Source organism: Physella acuta, unplaced genomic scaffold, assembly GCF_028476545.2.
Source record: "Physella acuta isolate Inbredline_101_S28 unplaced genomic scaffold, ASM2847654v3 ptg001076l, whole genome shotgun sequence".
NCBI lineage: Eukaryota > Metazoa > Mollusca > Gastropoda > Physidae > Physella > Physella acuta.
The window spans coordinates 47473-70753 of record NW_026732593.1 but is presented as its reverse complement, the minus strand read 5'-3'; the positions used below and the strand labels follow the sequence as shown (position 1 = coordinate 70753).

The 23281-nt window shown below is 40.3% G+C and overlaps 1 protein-coding gene across 1 annotated transcript; it reads left to right on the top strand.

Annotated features, from left to right (window-relative positions):
- Positions 1-1026: 1026 nt before the first annotated feature.
- Positions 1027-23033, top strand: LOC131955541 (uncharacterized). Its single transcript, XM_059319698.1, has 5 exons — positions 1027-1181; positions 6439-6491; positions 20178-20379; positions 20750-20892; positions 21528-23033. The coding sequence occupies exons 1-5, from the start codon at positions 1153-1155 to the stop codon at positions 21800-21802; spliced, it is 702 nt and encodes a 233-aa protein (XP_059175681.1). The 5' UTR covers positions 1027-1152; the 3' UTR covers positions 21803-23033.
- Positions 23034-23281: the final 248 nt, after the last annotated feature.

Sequence of the window (23281 nt, the reverse complement as noted above, 5' to 3'; positions counted from 1 at the left end):
CATCCCCCCCCCCCCAATTAGTGACGTTATTGATACTCGCTACATAAATAGATTACAATTATAAAAATAAGAAATACATTTCGATCTGCTTCGGTTATCCATACAATATTCCAGTTATGGTTTATCGTCTGTAACGACGCTCAAATCGTCAGGTTAGCTCAGCTGAAACGCTGCAATTAAGTCGTGTTACACCCCCCCCCCCCCTCCCCATCACAAATGTATTAAAAGGTTAATTTAATCTCCACTATATTTGTTTACCAGCCGGTTAAATCCAACCAAAATCTTCGCGGCAAACACACTTTACCAAACTCCACCCCGCGCCTGCCTATGTTTGCATTCCGCCCGTCACTTCACAACAAACGCCGCAGGCGATTGGGCCCGCGGGGGAACTCGTACACGGGCGACCAATCAAATCTCGCGGCACAAAATAAATCTAGGCTAGTCAATGTCATCCTAGCTACACACGTGTGGGAATTGTTGACTGTGTTCGATTTATTTTCGCAAAAAAAATTTCCACGCTGTATTTCCATTGTGATTTTTCTATGACAAATTGTTGTGTATTGATCTAGATACTAGTATAAATCTGTGTGTTTGGGAGGTTAGGTAGAAGAATCTAGAACACGCCGAGCGAGGAAGGCGGTAGTAAAACAAACAGCGCGTCAAGATTGGTAGTGACCTCTCGCTTTGCGGCCTCGACTGACCAAAACAGTGGATCGGATGTGTACGACTACTACTAGTCTTACCTTCGCCGTGTGCTGTTCGCCGACCCGTACGCGGTGGTTAAAACTTAGTCTTGCGGTTGATTCTTAACATCGCATTGAACAGGTGATTGGTAACATCAGATTTAGATATAGTCTAGTGTCCAGTCTAGTCATTGCTTGTTAACTTCAAGGTTAACCGTAACAGTTTATTCATTGGAATATTGTTAACACTGGCCGTGGTAAATCTATTACTATTGTAGATTTGTTTGTTAACATCGTGTGCAGCTGTGGCCGTTGATTAAAAATTTTTACTCCCACCCGGCCTAGCAATTGTTTGTGTCAACACCGGGTCAAACTGTTGTTTTGATTGTCTCTCGTAATGTCTCGAATTACTTGATGGAATCAAATGACTTGATGAGAAAATAAAATCTCCTGTCATGTAGCGGCTCATATGATGATGGATTACTTGCGACTTTTCTGGTGAGTATTTAAGTCTGATCAAAATAAATAAACTATTAAAACTAGACAGCCTATAGAATCTAATTACTAATTAATTTACTAATTATTAACTAATAATTTAATATTTAATATGTACATCGAAGAGTACTACATCTAGATTTATCTAGATCTAGATTCTATTACTAGATCTATATAGATCTATTATATCATAAAACGAGTAGATCTAGTCAAGATTAAAGTTACTGATGTGTATTCATTTTTTACTGTTATTAGATATATTTATTATTTTATCAGTAGTCTAGCTTCTTATTTGTATAGATCTAGTATACAATTAAGAAGCTACACTACTGATATTTTGTTACATTTGACCAATGTATTAGGCTGAGATCTATATTAAATAATTAAAACTATATTTATGACAATATAAAATTTAAAATCTGTAGGGCCTATATTAACAAGCTTTTAATGCGTTGTATATTGGAAAATATAACCGATTTGCTCTATTTAGTAAAAGCTTTGGTCGCTAAAATAATTAGATCTATGTAAAATATCTCAAGAGCGACCTAAAGCTTTTGGTAGAGAGAGAAAATGAGTTCTATGTTCTAAACTTTCAATGCATTTAAAAGCTTGTTATTATGAAGGTCCTAAACTCGACCCTTACTTCAACACCGACAGAAAAATAATCACTGCGATATATTATTTGTCGAATTTCATTATAGGTGCCCTCGGCTTTTTTTTTAAATAAAGCCCTCGATGTTATTTTTATTGTTGGAGGGTTGGCCAACTTGTATAATCGCCGAGTGTTTTCTTCTGGTAGGGCTGTCCTAACCCGGGGCCCATTAGCTCTCAAAGAAATCGGCAGAAAAACAACCGTTTACGTTTATGTATTAATGAATTTACAATTTACGGTTGCATCTAACCTAGTGGTTCGATGGGTTAGTGCGAGATAGTAAGTGTATTAAAATGAAATATGCTAGGTTTAAATGTAATATATTGATATATAGTTAATTGTTTATTGGTGATTAGGATGATTAACTTTCACTTTCAACCAGAAAATTGTTATGAAATTCTAAAATTTTAATAAAAAATGGTGTGTGTTGGGGAGGACGGGGTGGTTATTGGTGGTACACTGATAGCGACCTGTTTCAATTGTCATCAGCTTATTCTTTAAGCTGTCTAATTAGTCGATTTGGTAGATTTTACCTGTTTTTAAAAGGAAAATAGCCTGTTTTTCAAAAGTAGATTGTCTGTTTCTAAAAAGATAAATTGCCTGTTTCTCAGAAGTAGATTGTCTTATCTAAGACTCAAATTGCCCTGCTTAAAGACGTAGATTACATGCTCACAAGAGGTAGATTTCACTGTTTTTAACACCACGTTTACACTTGCGACATGTATACCATACATATCTAAAAAGAAACAAAAACTTGGAACAAGTAAGTACACATGTTTCGCGGGAAATTTTTTTTTTATCATCTTACATCAACTTTGTTGCGATTTTTTTTTCTAGACTTGTATAGTATACATGTCGCAAGTGTAAACACGGTGTAAGATTTAAATAGCTAGTTTATCAGACGTAAATTACCTGTTTGTAAGAGCTAGGTATTACCTGTTTCTAACTGGTCTAATACTGCTAATGTCTGCTTTTCAACAAGAGCATATTTAACTAAATATGTTCTCAATTTAAACCCAACATCCCCTCTTCACAAACTTAACAAAAAAAAGTTACGTTTTTTTCCCCAGCCTATTAATCATATTCTTAATGAAACCCAAAGTAAATTTAAATGCCGGATTACCATCTGATCCTATAATCATAATGGCTAGACCCATATCGTTACAACACATGTTAAAAGAAAGCTGAAGTTTGTTTTAAATTTTAAAATACTTTTTCGATTTCCTGTACATACGCGCAGTTGTCGCATTTTTTCTCTTTTAATTACCACTTCTGCGGGGGTGCTTTACATTTTCTTAATGGAGATATATCGATTCGTAATACCATACTCGATACATCCCAGTAATACTGTAGTCGATACATCCCCCGCGTTAATGCGATTACATCAAACAATAACACCTAAACTCGCCGGGGTGTATCTTGTTTTACTTTTCTTTTAATTAAACTATTAATCAGGTTTAGATATCAAGTTGCCGTTATGGCTTGGTGTAGGGTTTAGATATCAAGTTGTCGTAGAGGCGTAGCGACCCTTCCCGGCGCCCTGGGAAAAAACTTTTCGATTTGCACCCCACCCCCCATATGTCGTCGTCTCCCCCCCCCCCCCCCCCCCTACGCTACTGAATTGCCGTTAAGGCTTGGTTTAGGATAAGGGTTTACTTTACACCGCGTAACGTTGGTGTTTGAAACAGCTGAACCGGGAGGGTCACATACCAAGTTGACTGGAGTATGTGATTGAGTGGTGCATGCAGGGACATTGACCGATCGGCCGGGGGACATTTGTGGTTTTCTGCTTGATTAAAGTACACATTTTTTAAAGGTGGACCCTAACGCCCTTTAGATCTTCCATGTACATCGTTGCTTAAAAGTACTACACTACACGATCTACTCACACACACACATCCACAAACCCACACACACTATACTCATCAGGATTAGAGGTGCAGAAATCTTGTAACTCGGTCGGATTTGTATTATTTTGATCTCATTGCTAGTTTACTTCATTATGTAGGCCTACTTTCGTTATGTGTGTGTTTTTAAATTTTTCATTTTATGGTACATGTAAATTTGGATTGTAAGCTGTTCCTTACCTTATACCGAAAGTTTAGATCAAATATCTTTTCATAACAAGTTACCTTTCAAAATCTCAGTCTCATTGTCATTTGATTTTTTAAAATTTATATGTCTCAAGTTTTGTTTTTGTTTTTATGAGTTGAATTATAACCACCCCGTTTATTAACTTGGGATGTTGTTGGAGAAAATTTTAAAGCACCCAAAACTGTAACGCCACCATTCCATTGGTAGGGGGGGGGTATTGGCATTATAATTGAGTTGTACGTACTGAATATAGGATTTAGGAAATTACTCATTGTTTTGTGAAATTATTTGGCATTTCGTGAAATGATCAAATGTTTTGTTGAATGACTCACTTAAAACCACATTGACTTGATGAATGATTTAGTTTTACGTGAAATGACCAAACTTTCATTAAAGGATGAACACATACCGACATTGACCAAATGTTTTATAAGTTATTGTGTTGCGTAAAGTACTCACTGGTTTATATTGTGACTTAAATTATTAACGAAATGACATGTTTTACACTCGTGTGTCATTTCAACTTTACAACATACACTTGGTTAAATGTCATGTCATACTCGCGCTATATGACATGTCATTATATTTTGCAAGCTGTAAATGACATCTCATTATGCGCAGTAGATGTATACAATAACCCACACACCAGCTACCTACAGGTATCACCTAAGTTACTGCAGGTGTTTACTCCCCCCCCCCGCCACCCCCGTGGATGACGAGATAGACCAATGTTTATCTGACAGCCCACGACTGCCCCAACTCCCCCTCCTCCCCGCCTGATTTATTAAACATATGTCGCCATAATCCCAACACATCGATTCTCGATCTCGCTCCACCGCTTTGTTTTGCAAGCACATCAAGGGCTCTTCACGCCTCACATTGGTATCAAAGGTGCATGTGAAGAGGGCTTTATTGTTTCTTTAAATTAAAACAGAAACGTGCCACTTCATCCGTTTTCTTATTTCTAATAGAACCGCGGAATTTTTTTTTTAAAGCTAGCTTTTACTTCCCTTATCGCGCGATTCATGTTGTTGTTGTTTAAATCGATTATGCGAATGAATAACTATTTGGTACATCCTGCCGTGAAATGTTTTTAAAACGCCTACAGTAAGCAACAGCTGTGTGAAGTAGAAAAAAAAATCAGGTTATATGGTTTTTGTTGTTGAATATTTTTGACGTTGTGATATCCTGGTATGTTTAGGGTCTCATTCATAATTGTCAAAGGACCATGACACGTAATGCTAAAGGGTACGGGTAAATTATGTTGAAATGACCACGATAAGTTATGATAAGGAATCTGTAGGCTTACATATAATGTTACAGGCTTCCACTATAAGTTATGAAGCAGCGGGTTCGAGATTCAGGTGGGTTGGTATTTACACAACAAATAACTTGGTATAGTCCGGAGATTTCCGATGCTAGTGTTTACTGAATAATTTTTAGTCTCCCAGTCTATTTTATTTAAGAGGTCTATGGGATTTAAAAAATGACTGATTGATAACTTCAAATATGACTGATCTTACATACTGAAAAATGTGATTGCACGTGACAGCTGAATATGACTGCCTTATTTGGTTCTTGAAAATCACCGTCTTGCATATTACTGCAGAATACATTTTAACAATATGACAAATATCAATCACATCGTCGGATTTATGTTAGCTGATACAAGTACAATTTATTGACATGGACTGGATGTTGTCGGTATTATTACACATCTGGAATCGGTATGGCTTTGTGTCTAAAAACGTGGCTGATTATCTCTAACACAATGGCTAACTTAGGTACAGAGGGCCACAGTCAGTCATCATCATCTGTTCATACCCAACACACATTGGGCAGATGTATTAGAGTTTATCTGTTTCATTGACCTCTGCTTACTATGGGATAGTGTGGTCAGCACAATGCCCAGCCGCCTGTATTTCACTAACGTGAGCCAGGTACCCATCAGATCTGGTTACCTACAGACTCGACCCTTGTATCTGAACTAGTCTATCGCTCTACCGCTAGGCCACACCAGTCGTTATATTGTTTCATAATGTTGGGTTAAGCCTGGACCGACCTTTTACAATCACTCCCTGCACACTAAACAACATTGGTTTAGCCGTACCGTAAGGTTAGTGTTACCGCTCTCTAGATGCCAAAGATACATGACGTGGTACGGCTAACCGATCATTACCCAAAACAAAGCCAGGTGACCTGATGTCAGATCTGTGGCACCTTGACATATCAACCTGTAAATATTTGATCCAAACATCTCTCCCGATGTATCCGTTAATTTGAGGATTATAATACATTACCGCCCCCACAGCCATGGCCCTAGTGATACAATCTTATCATTTGTTGCCACCCACACACCCCACTCCCACGCAATAATCTAATCATTTGTTGCTACCCGCACACCCCACTCCCACACAATAATCGTATCATTTGTTACCACTCCCACTCCCACGCAATAATCTAATCCTGTGTATCAACAACTCCGTCAACTTTTCCTCTGGTCTCCATCCACAGGTCGATATTATCAGCTATCACGTGGATATTTACCATGATGCAACACTCCGGCGGTAAGTAACTATTCAAAATTAGTACTCTAATTTCTAATTCTAATTTCAGTTATATTTTTCCGCTTCTATCTTAGAATTATGCAAAAGCTATTTCTTTAAAATGCAATTTTTAAGTTGTTTTTTTTCTCCTGAAACTACTATGGAGCTGTAGTTTATAGATCCATTTCTCCTTCCATTCAATAAGTGGTGGGCTAGGCTAAGTGGAGTCTAGAGACCAGATTTGTAATCTGGTGTGGCTAGTTTGTAAGTCTAGAACACGCGCCTAGTGGTAGCAGAAACTACTATTGACATGCTACATATATGCGTTTTTAATGTATTGATTAATGTATTGATTATTGTACTAGTCACACTCTAGCTTTTGACTAGCACTACCTCGACTAGCCTCTGACTATCCCACAAACTCTAGTCTCTGACTAGCACTAGCCACACACTCAAGTCTCTGACTAGCACTAGTCGTTGACTAGTAAGCCTACATCCAGCTGCAATGGCTAAGGTTCCCCCTGTGTGCCCGGCAGCCCTTACAACAAAGAGCTTCACTGTGTGAGCGCCTCAGTAGCGCGTGAATCGTCCCTCATTAACAATCACTTACCCCCGCGAGTGACTAAACTTAAGGTGATTAACTTGATGAGCTAGAATGTAGGTCAGCCCACCCGCAACGAACCCTGGGATACCTACTGTACCATTTTTTATATAATTAAAATAGTTAGAGAGGCCACGAGTTGTCTTTATATCTGAGATTTTGTTCTGAAAAAAAAATTATGAAATTACTATAAAACTTAAAACAAACGAGTAATCACCCTGTAATGTAATCCAGCCCCCCACCCACCGGTCGCCATTTTCTGACCACCCCTCCCCTCATCAAGAAACTATTGTTGTTTACGCTTTGACCCCTTGATAAATATTTCTTTAAACTCAGCCTCACCTGTTTCTCCACCTCTTTCCCCTGTCTTTTGTCTGAACCTTCAGGTATCCCATACACCTTTTGCCACACCTCTCACCCCTCGCAAGCTGCTCTCTATTTTTCACACCTCCCCAGGTAAATAAAACATTGGTTTCTCACATTACAACCCCTCGCTACATTTCTTACATCTCCCAACACAATATTCTTATGACAAGACTTGTCTCTCTTTCAATAGCTTTTACTTGGCATGTCCGTATGACACGCATTTTGTAGCCTGATCAATTTCGCTACACACACAATTTCTCTTGTTAGTACATGCTAAACCCTCCCACCCCCCTCACCCACTCCACACTTCCCCACCACGCCCGTCCCTTAAACCAAATGAAAGCTGATCAAGTTCTCGACTGGCTTAAAATATTCCTAGGGATTATCACGGCCTAGCTTGTCACGCAAGAGGCCCTTATCCTAATCCAGGCACTAAGACCCCCCTCGTTCGGTCACTAACTTTTGATAAGGGCCCTCTATCTACCTTGTGCAGTGGACACTGGTCATGGGTGTACGTTCGTGGTTAACAATACTGGATCCTTTGAAGTGAGTTTTATGAAAGGTCCGTAACGCTAGTGCTCCACTGTGTCCTATGTATTGTGAGAGGGGGGAGGAGGGGGGAGGCTTTGATGTGAAGATTTCACGACCGCCTGTTTATGACCACTTGTACTAGCTAGAAGCCCGGCGTTTTATGGCGACCCTTGCTTACCGTGGCGGTGGTGAGCCTTTGTGCTCGGGTCTTGACGTTCGCCTGACGACTAGATTAAATTTGGCCGTCCGATAAAACAAATGGGCTCCTTGTGCTGTAATGGGCTCCGTCAATGGCAACTTTTCATTCAGAACGTCAAAACCAAAGGTTGTTCAAGTTAGGTACCGGCTCTTACAGACCATTCATACACCAGTAACTAATTATATACCTTATCAATACCATGGGTATTTTGACATTATATTGTTAAACGCCATTTTACTCAAACAGTTGCTATTACTATGTATATATATTCCAGCATAAACCATCCTTTGTTGCCATTGAAATTTGTCATGGGGGGGGGGTCAAATAGTAATATTAAATACATTGTAAAACAAATAATAAACATTAAGCAACACGAGCGCATGATCACCAATAGCTGTAGTTAAAGTTAGAAACATTTCATTGTGTGTGTCCATAGGGTGTTCTAACACCACCCCCACCCCTTCTGCTTACGCCACCAAAAGTTTGAATTATTCCATTGTATGTGTATTAGTGATGCTTTCTCAATACCTCCACATGTTAGCTAAACATTAGAAATGTTACGAGCCAATATATAGGTGAGTTGTACTGACGATTTTTTGAGTCGCACATTATAGAATTGTACCGTGCTGCCACTATATATTAATTCTTTCATGTCGTTATTTTAGCAAGCAGCATTAGTAATATACCAATACCATCATGTACTGGTTCTATACCATCATATACTATTAGGTCTACTCAAATGCCTATATCATATTATTTTGTACTAGTACTGCCGCCATATATGTGTACTATACAATAATGTATTCAAAATTGCGCGTGACACACAACCCCACACTGACATTATTAGACGCCACATACCTGTGATTGTATGACACACCTGTGATTGTATATGACACACAATCCCCACACTACAGGTATTAGACGCCACACACCTGTGATTGTATATGACACACAACCCCCACACTGACATTATTAGGCTCCACACACCTGTGATTGTATATGACACACAACCCCCACACTGACAGTATTAGGCTCCACACACCTGTGATTGTACGACACACAACCCCCACACTGACAGGTACTCGAAGCTACACACCTGCATGCTCGAGTACACACAATGTCACGTGTCTTGGTACGCTGTCCTGCGTCATTGTTTGTGGACGTTGGTCAGTGGTTCGGCCTTGATTTGCGGGCCCCAGGTAGGTCATAAACCTTAGTTGACAGCCCCCCCCCCCAACATGGGCTCGTTACCTGTGTGCCCCTTACACCTGTCAAAAACCTCCACGGTCACTATGACCTGGACGTTACCTAGGCAACAAGTAGCTTCCACATTTGGTTCAGCAAAGTTCGTCATACATTTCAAAGCTCCACATTTTAACCTATAACTACGTTAATATTAAGCCAGTTTGTTCTTGGTTGGACAAAGCAAATCCAAAAAGAAAAGCAGGCTGAAATCGGAGTCAATGGCCTCAATGGCGCATAACCAGTTGACACGTAACGCTTAATTGTGTTGGAAGCGTGGTCGAGTCGGCAAAAAGCTCATGGTTGATAAATTCGAACAAAGTCTCGAGTTCAAACCCACTGGCAGATAAATCTCGATCCCCTTCAACACTAAAAATTAAGAACGAAGAAGAAGAAGAAGAAAGAAGCCTCTTGCTGATAATAAATCGCGTTAATTAGCAAAAAATAAAGGTCCTATATATAAACAGTCAAATGTATAAGGGAGCTGACTCTTTAACCTCAGTATTGTTTAAATATTAAAGTTTGACAAAAATAAAAATTAATAAAAATATTTCGTTTGTTACCCTTATTTCCATAAGAGTTATCCGGTCTGTTTCCACGATTTCCAGCCCAAGAACAGTCACTCCGCCAATGTTTATGCTGACATTAACTCCCCTGCCCGTGCAACCTTATCCACTTGATAAATGGTTAGAGACCATTAGCTAATCCCCAACAAGACATTTAAAGAGCGTACCCACCTGGCTCGTCGGAAACTGGCGCTTGATTGGGGCTCTGATGCACGCCGTCAAAGGTTTGGGCCGTACCGGACCATCAAAGTGGTGATGTACTGGGGACATCAGGTGGTGATATACCAGGGCCATCAAGGTGATGCCATACCAGGGCCATCAAGGTAGTGATCTACTGGGGTCATTTGAGTGCTAATATACCAGATCCATCAAAGTGGTAATCTATCGGGTCTATCAATATGGTGATCTACCTGGGCTCTGAGATGGGACGTTTGCCAGAGCAATCTCTTACTAGTCCGTCCACATCTGGTTTTACAGTCAGTCCTCCACCAGTAGGTCCTACCCCCCGTCCCCCCTCACCTGTCTTAAAGTCCTCCACCTGAAGGTCCTACCCCCCTCCCCCACACCTGTCTTAAAGTCCTCCACTTGTAGGTCCTACCCCCCTCCCCCACCTGTCTTAAAGTCCTCCACCTGTAGGTCCTACCCCCCCCCCCCCCTCCCCCACTTGTCTTAAAGTCCTCCACCCACGAACCCTCAGGCTATCTCTCTCAGGCTATGTCCAGCGTCCAGCTCTGTATATATGGCGATGTTGTCCAGCGCCGCGAATGATTAGATAGCATCACTGACCACACACAGTTTTTCCTCCCTTTACGTCCGCCCCCTCCCTCATCCCTGAAAAATACCCTTCTTTCAGTGGCGACCCGAAATCAACCTCAGCATCAATAGCAAAGGGAAACAACTGTCTTTATGTACAGCACAAAACTGTCATGACATACTGCATATTTTAACGTGTATTACAATTAATAAATTGGATTACAAGTTAAAAAAAACGTAGAAAATATTGATAATTTCTAACTTAGGCAGTATCGTTGTGTGTCATGCATTTGTTTTAATTTGACCACCATTTAGGCTTGATACATAAACTATAGGGATTATATTTAAGGTAATGTTTTATTACAACACATGAATAAGAAAGAATCAATCGCTTAAGCTTTAAGAGTGTCTTCCAGGCATCTCTTACTTTTAACATTGCCCGCCCCCCTCCTGGAAATATTCCCCCCTCTCCCCCCCTCCATCGAAAATTTCAAGTGTACCCCTCCTCCCCCCCCCCCCCCCCCCATCCGGAGATTAAGTCTGGATAACACACTGAGCACCGATAGGTATATTTCAACTGAGACAATAAATTTACTTTAATGCCTTAATCCCCGGCGAAATGCAGTATATTGGGTTTAGTAGTAATACATTAATGCCAATAGGCTAAAAGTTATCAAATAAAAACAAAATCAGGTAATTTAGCGTAGGCAGTTCGATTTTTTTTCCCGGTGTAGATTATCTGATGTTTTGTGGGGGAGGAGATTCCGACAGTGCAATCAAATGTGACTCTATTTTTAGAACTCGGTACATCTCCCATAAAACGGTCTGTCTAATCGCCATTAATCGCCCCCTCATCCCGCGAGCAGCCTTGTGATAGGGGCAGCTAACTGGCTCGCCGTGTCGGGTTTATCGGCATGGGGAAATATCGGGGTTCGAGATTAGCCGAGGGTCGTTAGATGAGTGGTTCTAGAGTTTTTCGCGGAAGGTCTTAAGTAGTTGAGTAGTTCTATAGTTTTTCACAGAATGTCCTAAGTAGTTGAGTAGTTCTATAGTTTTTCACTAAAGGTCTTTGATAGTTGAGTGGTTCTATAGTTTTTCACTGAAGGTTCTAAGTAGTTGAGTAGTTCTAGAATAGTTCACTGAAGGTCATAAGTAGTTGAGTGGTTCTATAGTTTTTCACTGAAGGTCATAAGTAGTTGAGTGGTTCTAGAGTTTTTCACAGAAGGTCCTAAGTAGTTGAGTAGTTCTATAGTTTTTCACTGAAGGTCCTAAGTAGTTGAGTGGTTGTATAGTTTTTCACTGAAGGTCCTAAGTAGTTGAGTGGTTCTAGAGTTTTTCGCTGAAGGTCCTAAGTAGTTGAGTGGTTCTAGAGTTTTTTGCTGAAGGTCCTAAGTAGTTGAGTAGTTCTAGAGTTTTTCGCTGAAGGTCCTAAGTAGTTGAGTGGTTCTATAGTTTTTCACTGAAGGTCCTAAGTAGTTGAGTGGTTCTATAGTTTTTCACTATATGTCTTTGATAGTTCAGGGGTTCTAGAATATTTTTTTGCCGTAGGTCCTAAGTAGAGTGGTTGTACAGTGGGGTTTTTTTTACTGGTATGGCACCACGTTGATAGTTGAGTGGTTCTAGAGTTTTTCGCTGTAGGTTCTTCTGGTTGAGTGGTTCTAGAGTTTTTCACTTTAGATCTTTTTGTTGATAGAGTTTATAGTTTTCACTTAAGCCCATCGGAGTAGTCCTTAATTATATGATCTTATAGCTACTGTGAAAATGTAAAATTATACGCTTCAACTCTTTAGTTGATCGATATTTATATACGAGTTAAAACCCAAAACCTCTTATATAAGAGAATCCCACCCCCCCAAACCCCCTCGATCGGTCCTGAAAGTTTATCCTCTAGACTCTAGACCCTGAGGTGTAAAGATGTAAATGTCAGTTCCCTCCCCCATCAAGTGTTAGTGTGTGTAAACACCTGCCTTGAATCTGCACTTAACTCTTGAAGATGAAGAGCTGACCTGACGATAGCACCGCGGTCAGCTGTGCTTTCTGGCCAGCTGGACGTGTCTGTTCTGTTAACTTCACGGTACCCCCCAGCACTCGAACAATGGACGGTCATCACGTGACCTGCAAACACAAACCGCCCGCGACGTTTGGGGCAATGCAGTCGTGAGCCTGTGGAAGAATAAAAACGTCCGGAGCGACGTTAAAGTAAGGACTTGATTAGGGCGCCGGGGGTGAATTAATTATTCCCGCGCATGCGTGCACTATCTGGGCATCGGGAATTCCTTGGCTGCACGGGCTATCTCCCTTTATTTGCTGCTTGAACCCGATGACCCCTGACCGCTGACCCTAGAAGTTCGTGGGACTTGTTGGCATGAAGGTTTTATTACCTGGTCAGTGTAAGGCCTTAGGTTTGTTAACCTTGAGTGTGGGCGGGGTAGGGTCGTATTTTGTTAAACTTGAATGTGGGAGGTTGTGTTGTTGTATTCTGTAAATCTTAACTGTGGTCAGTGCATGGTCAATGTAGGGTCGTAATCTGTAATACTTTAATGTGGTCAGTGTAGGGCCGTAATATGTAAAATTAAGGGAAGCGTAAAACCAGGGAAGATCTGTTTTTTTTTTTGTAGCCATGTGGTCAGTGTAAAGCTATGGTGTCTGTGTAATATGTAGCATGATTTACCATTTACCTCTTTAAAGGCTCTCATAAAAAAAATCGAAATAATTTAATGTGTTGATTCGTATCGCCACATCCTACCCAACCAAAAATTACAAAATCTGAACTTCATTGACAGATAAACAAAAACACACACTCGCCGGATACCCAATTAACTAATCTCTTTAATTACTCATAAAACTGATGAATGCTCACGCTGGACACTGTCCACTTGTTCCAGCATCTTTCACCCGTCAAGATTTATGGGCCCTTGCACGTGATTATTGGTCAGTTGTGTCCCTTGGTTCTAATCACGTTATCTCGGGCTCGTCACGTGACCTCCAATATCTCCGTGAGCCGTCTGTTTACACGTGTCGTCTTAAAGTCGCTTTATATCTTCATCAGCTGGCACACACCCACACACACACGCACACACACGCACACACACGCACACACACACACTCACGCACACACACACACACATGCACTGTCATACACACACATCCTCGCGCACTCTCACACACAATCTTCAAAATTCAAGCCAATGTTGATTCACAGTGTAACCCATGACTGATATTCAATGAGATTCATGTAACAATTATATGATACCTTGAATGTTAATTCCATTAAATTTACATTATTTTTAGTCTTAAAAGGATTAAAACAAAAACATTCGCGTAATGTCTCAGGCAATAATGCGATGTCATATCTTTATATTACACTCTTTTACCATTTGTATGTTGATGGTTATGTAATTGGATGTGTCATATTGTGGTCACATTATAGTAAAAACGTTCTTCAAATTTGTCAGAGAAATGTATCTCCAATGACTTTTCTAGTCGTAGAGGTAACTTCACTTTTTCCTGTCCCTAATAACTTTGAAAATATAAATTATGGACCCTTTAGTTTAGAGTTTAGATGCCACACGATTAATGTGTATCGTGTGCATAAAGTTACCACTTATCAATGCTAATGACATGCTACACTGAATGACAAGCGTTCACCTCACTTTCCAGCCATGTTTCACTCTAGGTAGCTACAGCTGATGTGCTACATACATTTGTATTTGCGGATCACTTACAACAATACTTATACAAGATTATTACGTTAGAAAATGAAAATGGCAGGTTTCAATTTTTGCGCACCGCGCATCTTAACAATGAAACATCCTATACAGCAAGTTAACCCCACAAACTTGATAATCATCGAGCCACCTATTCAATAATTATATGAAACGACATTGTGTCTTGGCATTAGAAAAGGTGCGCAATTTTAACTCATCGCGCGTAATTTATGTGTCTGCGATTGCCTAGGCGCTGTGGACATTTCGACCTGACCAGTTGCCGTTTTCATTCAATCCTGACACTCTCTAAAACACGAGTCTCGGTTTAGAGAACACTCGAGGGTCGCTTATCCGAAGGTCACGCTGACATCTGGGAGAAACCAACGGTGGACAGGACGTGACTGTGGGCGATCCCAAACCCCCCAAGAGGGACCCCTAAACCCCTGAGGGTATTTAGTCTGGGCTCGTAAATCCTGAGTGTGCAGTCTATTCAAGTTATTAAAATCGTTGTGGGAGGTGAGGTGGAGGGAGGGGGTTGGGGGCATGTTGCCACAGCAACAAGATATGAACAGGTGATAAAGTCGCACGGTAAATCATTCAATACATTAAATACTGCAATTGGTACACCAAACAAAAAACTGCAATTGGCGGGAACACATGTAGAGAGAACACCAGCACATGTGGTGTCCTGGGGAACTGTGGGTGTGGAGGGTCACCACTCCAGAGTGCTCGCACTCTAGGTCAGAGGTCAACGAGTACGAGGGTCATGTTCCACGGACATGGGCCAGACCTACACCGACGTGTTTACCTTTTCACCTCCCCCAGCGTTTGATCTACCTGTCAGACAGGTCCACAGCCCCCCACAGACCAACAGGGTTTTTCTTCGTTTCAATTATTCGCCCCAAGCGCTGTAAGTAACATGGACGCTTGTTTCCCTTTTTTAAACGCTTAAAAAATAGAGGGCTTTTTACTTGTTGGTGCCTACCTAACCTCTTGGTCCAGCGGTTGAGCGCTAGACTGGTAAGTTAATCCGAAAGTTTCTAGTCCAACCAGCTATGTTGGGTACCTAACTCACGTTAGGAAAACTAAAGACTTGTGCTGACCACAATATCCCTTCATATGCCGAGGTCATTGAAAAAAGTGAACTCTACTTCATTTTCCCCATGACCCGTCAGGTTCCAAAAGGAAAGTTCATTTTTATTTAGCTTTGCGTCATTAGCCTTAACAGGGCATTGTGTAATGCTTAATTAAGTGTAGTAAAAAAAAAACACACCTGGTTTCGTATTGGATGTTTACTTAGATCAAGCTGAAGATTTTGACTTTTAGAGTATTGTTAAATTTAGCACCCCGTGCATCTATCATGTGCCTTAAAAAGTTATGTGTACTCCCACTTCCGGTTTAAATCTTTCATCAATAGACAAAGCGACATTTGCCTTAGTTTCACGCCTACCCACGAAGCGATAAAGCTGCCTCCCCCCCCTCCGTGTTTGCTATCACAAGCCACCCCAGCGCGCGCCCCCCATCAAAAACATCCGCGCCCGGCCAGGGGAAACCCTAGCGGCCACTCGCGATGTTTAAAGGTAATAAATTTGACCGTTACTTAGTGTAGCACCGCACAAATGCGTTGAATTAGCCCGGCCATCGTGTTTTAGGGAGGGGGGGGGGGCCACGGGCAATGCAACCTACCCATCCCCCACCCCTCCACCCTGAAAAATCTGGCATCGTGTGGGAATGTGGGCAGGGGGAGATAATGTGATAAATTTTTGTGTTAGTGCCCATGCAGCATCCATTGAGGGTAGGACTACGGGCGGTAGGGCAGGACTACGGGCGGTAGGGCAGGACTACGGGCGGTAGGGCAGATAAGAAAAACGGGAATTCCCACACGCCGACAAAAATCACAGCGTAGAGACTCTTGACCGCTAGTTTATTTTTGTGTTTTTGGGGGGGGGGGGGGGGGTAGGGGCTCATGACTCACCCCCCCCCCCCCTCTATTCTTACCTATGACGTTTAGCAATCAGCTGTTGTTAGGAGAAGTGTAAAAGTGTAAAAAAAAAAAACAACATGTATGTTAATTTTTATGTTGGAACGTTTTTGGTACTAGATTATACTGAACGCCTTATCGACCAGATAAGCATTCTATTAAATCTATCGGGGGTGGGGGGGGGAGGGGGGAAAGAGAAGATAATAGGGGTTAATCCTTTCAATTAAAACCTGGATTAGAGACAATCTGTTGCACTTGTACCGTAATCTGACGGATAGTTTAGTCGTGTCTGGACCTTTAGAGCCCATGAACACATAGGAGATATGGTCAGGAATGAATTCAAACCCGTACCTGATTACTTCCTTGATGATCCTGATAATCGAAGAATGACGAAATCACATTGTGGCTAAAGTACAGGAGTGAGTAGAAAACGTGACACGGGCATTAATCGGACGTGTACAGCAACATTATTCGTGAACTAATAATTTGGTTTGCTAAATTGGATGATACGATTTGATAAAAGAATCATCCATACGATCCAGAGCTCCACAATACACAACACCCGCACCCAATAAAAATTTAACACAGGACAGCCTTACTCTCAAACAACCGCAAGACAACACACCTTTTAAAAATAACAACAAAAAACCTAAGATTCTAAGCCCCCTATTTAAAACAAAGTAACAAGCGAAAATACAAAACTCAGAATACCCAACTAACTGCAGCATGCTGCATAAATACATTACACGCAGTGATTAATTAATCCATTCATCTAAAATAATCTGTTTAATTTTTAGCAGGGCAACTCATCATTTCTGTAAAATAGTAGACCTTCTTTAAGATGTAAAAATCTGAAAACGATTTTCTGGAGAGCAGTACCTAGATTTAGCATTATCCAAAAGTGGATGTATTCGTTTTTTATCAGACTGATCTCTGACTAAAATATCTACCGGAGTTGTATAGTCTTTCAGTACACTCATACTCGTTGTGAAACATTACGCTGTGGTCAATTATCTTGTCCAAAACATGTGAACCCGTATCACGTGACCTGGCGCCATCATGCCACGCCCAGCTGGCTGCTTGTCCAGACAACACCAAACAGAATGTTGACATTAACTGCGATGTCAAATATGTCGTCAAAGTACGATACGATTCCTTACATGTTTACATAACTCACCAAGTATGGTGTATCGATACTTTTTGTGTAAAGCGAGTACTCACTGATTACTTTTGAGTAACCATTTATGTTATTTTTAAAAAATCCCACCTGTACATTGTTATTTATGTATATAGATTTCTATAGCCGACTAAGTTGGTTTAAAGGGAAACAATTCTATGTTGATTAAAGTGGAACGGTGTGACCAGCAATGCGTGAGGGTAGTATCGAGTATCTCCGCCCCAGTCGAGTCCAATAAACCACAGCGAGTATCTCGTGGCGCTAGGCGGTTGCCCAGAGAATAGAAAGTGGCACGAGCTATGCTAGCAACACCAGAATGTGAAGGGAGAGAACCGCTTTGATCTATCAGGGGGGAGAGCAACGAGTCACTTTTTCCTACACCAACACCTGGTACATTGTGAGGTGGGTTTTTTTTTTGGGTGTGTGTGTGGGGATGGGGGGGGGGGGGTTAAGTACCGTCTTTTAGGTAGAAGCAAAAGCTAGTGCAATAAAATTAGCATCCGCACATGTTTACTAACGTTAACCATAAGTGGGGTTATCTCCCCTTATAAACAACCATCTACTACGGCACTTGACTAAAGTTCATTTGAAAAGAAAACATGATTTACCGAGTTATCTCCACACACTGATGACGATACTCCTTGTTTACATTGTAAAAAGTTGAAATGCGTTTTTTCACTCATTGCCAGTATCTTTTATCAGCTTATCTTTATCTTAATTTTTATGCTGACGTAATTTGGTTTCTTTAGATCTTTGGACTATTTAAACTCAGCACATTTTTGTTTGTTAGGATTCAAAACTTTGATTACCCTTCTTATAACATAAATTAATTAATGTGATTTGCGTAAAGTCTTAGTTTAAAGACTTGGGTTGTTGTTTCTTGATTAGGCTTTGTCGTCGTTGTCATCCCACTCCCCAGGCATACATAGGGGGGGGGGGGCAATGCTGTGTGGTAACCTGAAAGTTACGAATTTCTCGAGCTACGCCCCAACTGGTGGTCAATGAGTCGACTCAGCTCTAACTGGTACTAGGCAGCGTCGCACGACATAGTGCGTGCAATTGTTTTCATTTTGACCGTCACGAATGACAATTTTAAGTTATTTTATGTAATTATTTATACAGTATGTGCAAAAATAGACAGTTTGTGTGCGAGCGTGTGTGTGTATTTTGGTGCTCTCCATAACTTAATCTTCTTAATTTTGAATTATAATGTTGGATGGGATTCCAGTCTAACACAATGGAGTATACGTGTCAACCTATTATGCGCCTTATAGGCCGTTGACTCTGATTTCAGCCTGCCTTTTTTTTTTGAGGGGGGGGGGGGTTGCTTCTAACCAAGAACAAATTACAAGGCAGCAGTTGTTTGATTTTGGAATTATCTAGATGGGTGGCTGTAATTTGCCCGAAGGGTTCTAACTCAGGCTTTTTCGGTTTAGAAACCATGAGCTATACCACCCCCCCCCCCCCCATAACAACTTCTTGCACACGCCACCAGATCTGATCAAGCACTCCCTTCGTACTACCTAGCTGTAATTTGACATACACTGTTTTACCTGCCTGGTAGATCATCTGTTTTAAAGGCGTGGTTATTTCACACCCCCGCCAACCGTACTATCTTTCATGTAAATTATAACGTATTAAATAATGACAGTGTCTGGTATCTAGTTATTCTACCCACACATCCACACATAGTGTACAGGAGAGGTTACTATTTGTTCTGTCTTTTGTATTAGATGTCATTAATCATCTTGTCTGTTAGTGACTTGTAGACCACCCGCAGTCTTCAAGTCAACCCTGTACCTTGTGTAGTTCCAACCATATTCTTTTAGCTATAACGTGTCGGCACGTATCACCTACAAGTCAAATCTCGCCGTCGTGGCCGCCATCTTCCGTCTGCTGCTACATCCGGGCTTTGTTCCCGGTCGACCAGCCATCGCTTGGACTACGTACCCTTCCTCCATTGTGGCCAGACTTTTACGACCGGGTCTTCCATATCAGGCGCCAACAGCGGCCAGATTGTGTTTGTCCGACGGAAGATCTTGCCCAGTGGAGAGAGATGGCGCCTTGACGACAGCTCCAAGTGCAATCAATGCTCCTGCCATGGCGCGACATGTTTGGCCAGAGCTACTTAGATGTCGGGCTGGTCAGGACTTTGATTTTGTATGTCGGGTTTACTATAAAGGCTTCTGATAATGTCTGATGTTAAATGTTTTTGCGCCCTAACCAAACAGAAATCGCACCCCACATGCCCACGTAGGAATCGATTATACAATAAACCTTCTAGTAAGGCGATGGTATAGTGCTTGTTTATTAATATCCAGTCTACACACCTAATTGGAGGGTAGGGGGAAACATAAACAAACACTAGTAACACGTTTATGTTCGTAGGTTTTATATTGCTTACTGTTCTAAAGAACAGCGAAATAGATTTTAAAAAATAGTTAGAAGATATATTCTTTCACCCCGGAGAAACAGTGGCTGGAAAAAAAATACCTGTAAGCCAGCATTTAACTTCAAATAAACGAATCCTCCACTTCACAAGACAGACATTGAACCCCAAATTAACAAACCGTCCACTCCACAGGTCAGCGTATACCGCACAAGATGGAGAACGCGACAACACCATCTCTGCTCCTGTCATCCTTGGTACCCGCACGCCAGGGCAGGCTCACGGGCCCAGACACCACCCAACACCGTGGAGACACCCGACCTAAACACCACAGCAAGTCGGAATGTTGCGAGAACGGTGGCATTTGTGTGATGGGTGTCTTTTGCTACTGCCCTGAGTAAGTCAATCATTAAACGTATGTGTGATGGGTGTCTTTTGCTACTGCCCTGAGTAAGTCAATCATTAAACGTATGTGTGATGGGTGTCTTTTGCTACTGCCCTGAGTAAGTCAATCATTAAACGTATGTGTGATGGGTGTCTTTTGCTACTGCCCTGAGTAAGTCAATTATAAAGTGTATGTTTTGCAGATTGTACTTGTAAAACATTTATTTCTTTAATAACCTTTAATTGTTTGGATAATCACTTTTTGTGAGTCAGAAATAAATGGAAATAATCACATACGTAAATATTATACCTTTATCAATTTTTTCATGCAAATTTTTAAAAATATGCCCAAATTTTGAAATGAAAACTGGTTTTTGTTTCAGCAAATTTCAAGGCTTTAGGTGTGAACTAGAGGTCAAGTCATGTGGACCTGTGGAGCATGGCCAGTGGGTCAAGCTAGGCTGTAACCTGTGCCGCTGTTTTTATGGGAAGATTCTCTGTCTGGACAGGGTGTATGGAGGATGTGGTAGGTGCACTGGTTTTTTAAATGGCTGTAACCTGTGCCGATGTTTTTATGGGAAGATTCTCTGTCTGGACAGGGTGTATGGTGGATGTGGTAGGTGCACTGGTTTTTTTAATGGCCCTCCAAAAGGTGTTTCACATAAAAGCTCCCTATTTGTATAATCTAGCACAGATTTCTTTAGCCAGGTACAAGCTGAGCTATGCCAGATTTTCTCTGCAATTTTTACAAGGAAACATTGGCCAGATTGTAAAGAAAATTAAGTTTTAAATTAAATTAAATTTTAAAAAATCAATAAAATATTAATTTTGTAAAGTATCAAAAGAATTTTTTTTCATTTAGCATTTAGGGTAGTAAAATATAGAAAATAAAGGGAACTAGAAATCAATAGAGTGCTTCTGGTCATGTTAGAAAATCATCATCATCCCTTAACCCTTATTGAAGTTGTTGAGACACCACAGTAAACTATCTATCTGCCACTCTGATTAGAATGGGCAGCCTCGTCCAATCCTTGATGTCATTCATCCAGTGACGTCTTTCCCTTCTGATCTATTCCCTCCTGGTACAGGGCCTTGCAATATTTTCTGGGATAGGCTATTCGTTACAAAATGCCTTGATTAAAAAACAATTTCTTCTTTCAGAAAACAAGCCTGTTAAGGAAGAAATCAAGATTGAGGACTACCAAGATGACATGACCATCTTCCCCAATGACGAGACCACCCCAACAGCCGCAGATGGGGAGTACTACGACGACTACTACAGAGGTGATGAGGATCCTGATTATAATAGTAAAGCTAGCACCAATGGGGTTAATAATTCCAGACTTTCATGCAACTCATTGAGGACTTTCTTACATGCGCCAGTTTGGCTTGTTGTGCTGTGGATAAGTTTTATACTGCTGGATCTGTTGTTGTGAGATTTCTTTTCAAGGATATTTTCCATATTTATGGAATCTGTGCTGTTTTGCTGTTGTGAGGATAAAAGTTGTTTTGCTGTGAGCTGTTGGGCTGTTTGGTAAAGTGTTTGGACATGAAAACTAGACCAGTGTGCAGGATCTTAAGGAAAGAGTACAATTGTTTTGGAGTGTGAGAAATGTGTTGAAACTTAATAAGTGCATAGGAATTTGTGGAAATTGTGACAGTTTCATTGAAATGTAAGAATGGTGTTGAAATTGACAATTGCATAGGACCTTCCAAAATTGTCACAATTGCATTGAAACTTAAGAATGTGTGTTGAAATTAACAAGTGTAAAGGACCTTGTAAAATTGTGGCAATAGTATTGTAACTAAAGAAATTGACTTGAAAAGCGTAAAGGACCTTGTAAAATTGTGCTGTGGTGTTGAAACTATTCAGGCTAACCATCTGGAGGCAATAAATAATCTAGTCCTGTAGCTGTTTATATAGGAGCAGAGTTGGAATCAGTTGGATGGTAATTGTTGAACTTTTCTCAAATTATTTTAGCTGATGTTGTATTATATTGTTTCCTATAGGACATTATTCCTGATTGTATTATTTGACAATGAAAGCTCAAATGCTTTATATTGTAAAATAAGTCCTGAGTTTGGATCTGATATATTTAATTATTTGCTGTATGTAGCTGCATAATTTTATGTCATTCAAAGTTATACTATTTTATTCTTTTGAAACTGGAACCAAAATATTTGGTTGTATAAAAAATTGGAGCCAAAATATCAGCCACTTTCTGCTTTGTGTGATACTCGATATGCTGCTTTCATACTGTTTATAAACCTGACACTAATACACAACTAGAGTTTGTGCAGTCAATTTTTATTAAACCACTTTTTTAAAAACTTTTTCTTTGGCGTTTGGACAATGCATAATAATTTTTTTTTTATATTTCTATATTTAATATGATGTTGATTTTACTGATACTAATATTTATTGTTATTCATGCTGCATTATAATATAACTGACTTGAAGCAGAGTATGCACAACAGGCATTATACATATATATTTAGCCAGCATCTGTGCTATAGAATTACTAGTCACTAAATATTATTCACATTCCCTCATGAGTTGTTTGTTTGTTTGAAATCTACTTGTGTTATATTTCATATGGAATAGACTTTTTCATTATAATCAATTTTTTTTTAACTGATTTCCCCCTCTTATTTTGTTTCCATTATTTGACTTAAGGTTGAATCATTTTTAAATGATTGTTTATTTATGTCAGTGTTGGATATAGTTAGTGTTCCATTTCTTTCTTCTTGTTTTTTTTTAATGCTATAATTGCTTTTATTTTTTTTATTTTTTTTAAAATATCAATAAAAAAATTTAAAAGGCTGATAAATAATTGCACTCCAAAACTTAAAAATCGTTTTGCTAATTACCTGCTGAATAAAAAATACTCATAAAATTACATTAGAAGTCTTTA

Excerpts from the sequence above, each read along its gene's own strand:
- LOC131955541 (XM_059319698.1), top strand. The coding sequence starts at position 1,153 with ATGATGATGGATTACTTGCGACTTTTCTG. Across the intron at positions 1,182-6,438 it reads GATTACTTGCGACTTTTCTG|GTCGATATTATCAGCTATCA; the intron begins GTGAGTATTTAA and ends CTCCATCCACAG. Across the intron at positions 20,380-20,749 it reads GTCTTTTGCTACTGCCCTGA|CAAATTTCAAGGCTTTAGGT; the intron begins GTAAGTCAATCA and ends TTTTTGTTTCAG.